A 2,724-nucleotide genomic window follows, 5' to 3' on the forward strand; every position below is an offset into this window, starting at 1 on the left:
TTATAATTCAAAAGCATTCCTTTCCAGAGGTTACAAGACCTGTTTTTAAGCGGGAAAGAGTCTTTCTAATTACAATTCAAATGCCAAATGTTTCTGAAGGGCAAAGGCCATCGACGTGCTTAAAGAGTGCATTCTGGTGCATATATAATTCATGACTGCATGCCACAGAAAAACTATCTATTACGGACATATCCTCATAGAATCAATCAGCTGCCTTCCACTACACCCCCAATATAGGGTTGTATAAGATTTGAAATGTCTTTCTAGGGTTAAAATGCTAGGAAAGTTAAAGTCTAACTAACATCAAGATATGATATAAAGTCAACTAACCTAAGAATATTGAGGAACAACCAATAAAGAGAAGATCATCACTGTAGCCTGGGTGTGTTCACATAGTGAGAGACCATGGAAACCAAGTACTACACTCAGTGGAGGGAAATGGGGAAAGGGAAGCAATCCAAACGAAGCTAGCTGTAGTGGTGGTAATGAGTGGGGCAGAGCGGCTCTAAACACGTGAACTGAAAGAGAAACCAAACTGTTTCTTTAGCATTCATTTAATCAAGCTAAAGGAAATGCATATTTTAAAAAGAGTTTCACTAACAGAAGTAGAGTAGGTAGGCTCACAGTTTCTCTCTAAAGTCAACTGGTCTTTGTCTTTGCAGAAATGATGGGAGGGGGCATTGATGGATGGTAAACCAGGAGGACAGGTTGCCACATTAACAGCACAAATAAGTTCTAAAGATGTTGGGGGGGGAGGGCCTTAAAATTTCTCCTCTTCATAGGCTCAGGTAAACAATCTCAAGTATTATGAGCTACAGTTCAACAAAGACTCTGACAGAGTTGGGCAAATCCGGTTGGTCCCACAGAAGAAGCTGGCATCTGGACAAAGCTGGTCGCTCCTGACCCCAGGAGAAGAGCTGCCCACCTCTCTGAGATTTTTTTTCAGGGGTCCTCACTCAGGCAAACGCCCCTCTCTGAGGAGGTACAGGAAATTACAGGTCACATATATGGGGAAAACCACATCTTCGTTCCCCAGATTCACTACCTCTAGCTCTTGATCCCTTCTCAGGGAAAGCACCTGGTATTCTGTCTCCTTCCGGAAAATGGCTCTTCCAGCCCTGTCCAAGGAGGCCAGGCACAGGCGGAATGCGACCTTTCTCTGCCAGCATAATCTGACCCCAAGATCGTAAGACTTGTTCAGCACGCTGCGCTTGAAAATGATGCGCCGGTTGGCATAGCACACCACCAAGTCCCAGTCGAAGTTGAAGCCTGCCCACCGCCAGCTGCACTGCTCATCCCTGAGGAGCTGGACCCCGCACCGCATGCTGGTCCTCTGGAGGTTGGACACGTAGACATCCACGGGCCCGAGCTCTCTGGTCTGCTCAGCCCGGAGGAGGGCAAGCCACTGCTCTTTGTATACTGGGGTCAGCCACGTGGCAGGGATCAGCGCATCCTGGTCGATGGTGCGTGCTGACGGCAGGTCGTAGATTATGTAGGCAAGCCGCAGCTGCTGGAACACTGGCACGAAGGCTCTGCCCTGCTCGGTCTCCAGGAAAGGGGTGCCCTCTGACTCCTGCCTGGACCCGGCAAACCACGAGTCGGCGTTGGGCAGTAGGTCTCTGCGGGGGCCTCTCCATGTTGGCTGCAGTTGCAGGAACATCCACTTCTTCAGCGTGGTGTACACGTCCATCTCTACCTCCATCACGAAGAGCTCTGAAGACGCAATGACCTCTTTCATGAGATCCAGGCTAACTTCTCTCAATAACTCCTCACTCTTCTGGGTCATCAGGTTGTCCAGCAGCCACCGAAAACACATGGCCCTGATGTTCTGGAGTCCGTAGCTCTCAGCAGAGTAGTAGTAGCTGCACACAGTCTGATCACTGACCGTCTCCTTCATGATGTCTCCGCACTGCTGAATCAGCTTGTCCAGCTGCAGCATGCTGGCTGTGGCCAGCATGGGGACCACTCGACCGGGTGGGATGAGCACAGAGTCTCGGTACAGGGAACCTAAAACCTCGTGCAGTGCCTCACAATCAATGTTATCATCAGGCATCTGCAACTCTACAGTATTCATGGTTGTCTCACGCCAAGCACCACTGAACATGCTAGCAAAGTATCTTGACTGGCACAAGTAGACCTTGTGCAAGTTCCACTCCTCCCCCAGGGCACAGATCCGCACGTCACTCCCTTCTCCTCTCAGAAAAAGTGTCTCATAAACGGACCATAAACTGTCTTTTGCTCGCTTCCTGTGGGGTGCTTTTGTGAGCTGCCCTCCTGGGCCTGTCTTCCGCTTGTGGTGCCCTTGACTAGTGGTGGGTCTGGCCTCTTTGCTCTCCTCCCCTTCCTCTATCACTACCACTGCTACCTCCTCAGCCTCCTCCTCCCCCTCAGGGGCACCTGGCTCCTCTGGGGCACGCCCCACTCTATGCCAGGGCATATGACTGCTTAGTGCTCCCATGGCTTTTACCTCAGGGGTGCAAAGGGCAAACTTCTTCACCAGACATAACTGCCACTGGCACTGGCTCAACCCAAGGTGTTGCTGGGTACCGTTGATGTTTATTCTGACATCATCAAGGACGCCACACAAAGCCACACCCACTAGGCTTGCCCCGCCCCTTTCCCCTCCCCATCACGGGATAAGTGCACGCTGTACCAGGAATTCCACTCTGTGTATCTTTCCCTCCAGGGATGATTGCTCTGGGGCTCCCTTCATAGGATAATGGT

At 50.8% G+C, this 2,724-nt stretch overlaps 1 protein-coding gene across 1 annotated transcript; it reads right to left on the reverse strand.

Annotated features, from left to right (window-relative positions):
* Positions 1-952: 952 nt before the first annotated feature.
* Positions 953-2,458, reverse strand: LOC145535692 (germ cell-less protein-like 1). Its single transcript, XM_081564070.1, has one exon. The coding sequence runs from the start codon at positions 2,456-2,458 to the stop codon at positions 953-955; it is 1,506 nt and encodes a 501-aa protein (XP_081420196.1).
* Between the last annotated feature and the right edge of the window lie 266 nt (positions 2,459-2,724).

This window comes from Giraffa tippelskirchi, chromosome X (genome assembly GCF_054371585.1).
Source record: "Giraffa tippelskirchi isolate mGirTip1 chromosome X, T2T-mGirTip1v1.2.pri, whole genome shotgun sequence".
NCBI classification, from domain to species: Eukaryota; Metazoa; Chordata; class Mammalia; order Artiodactyla; family Giraffidae; genus Giraffa; species Giraffa tippelskirchi.

Coding starts and splice junctions, on each gene's coding strand:
- LOC145535692 (XM_081564070.1), bottom strand. CDS start 2,458: ATGGGAGCACTAAGCAGTCATATGCCCTGGCATAGAGTGGGGCGTGCC.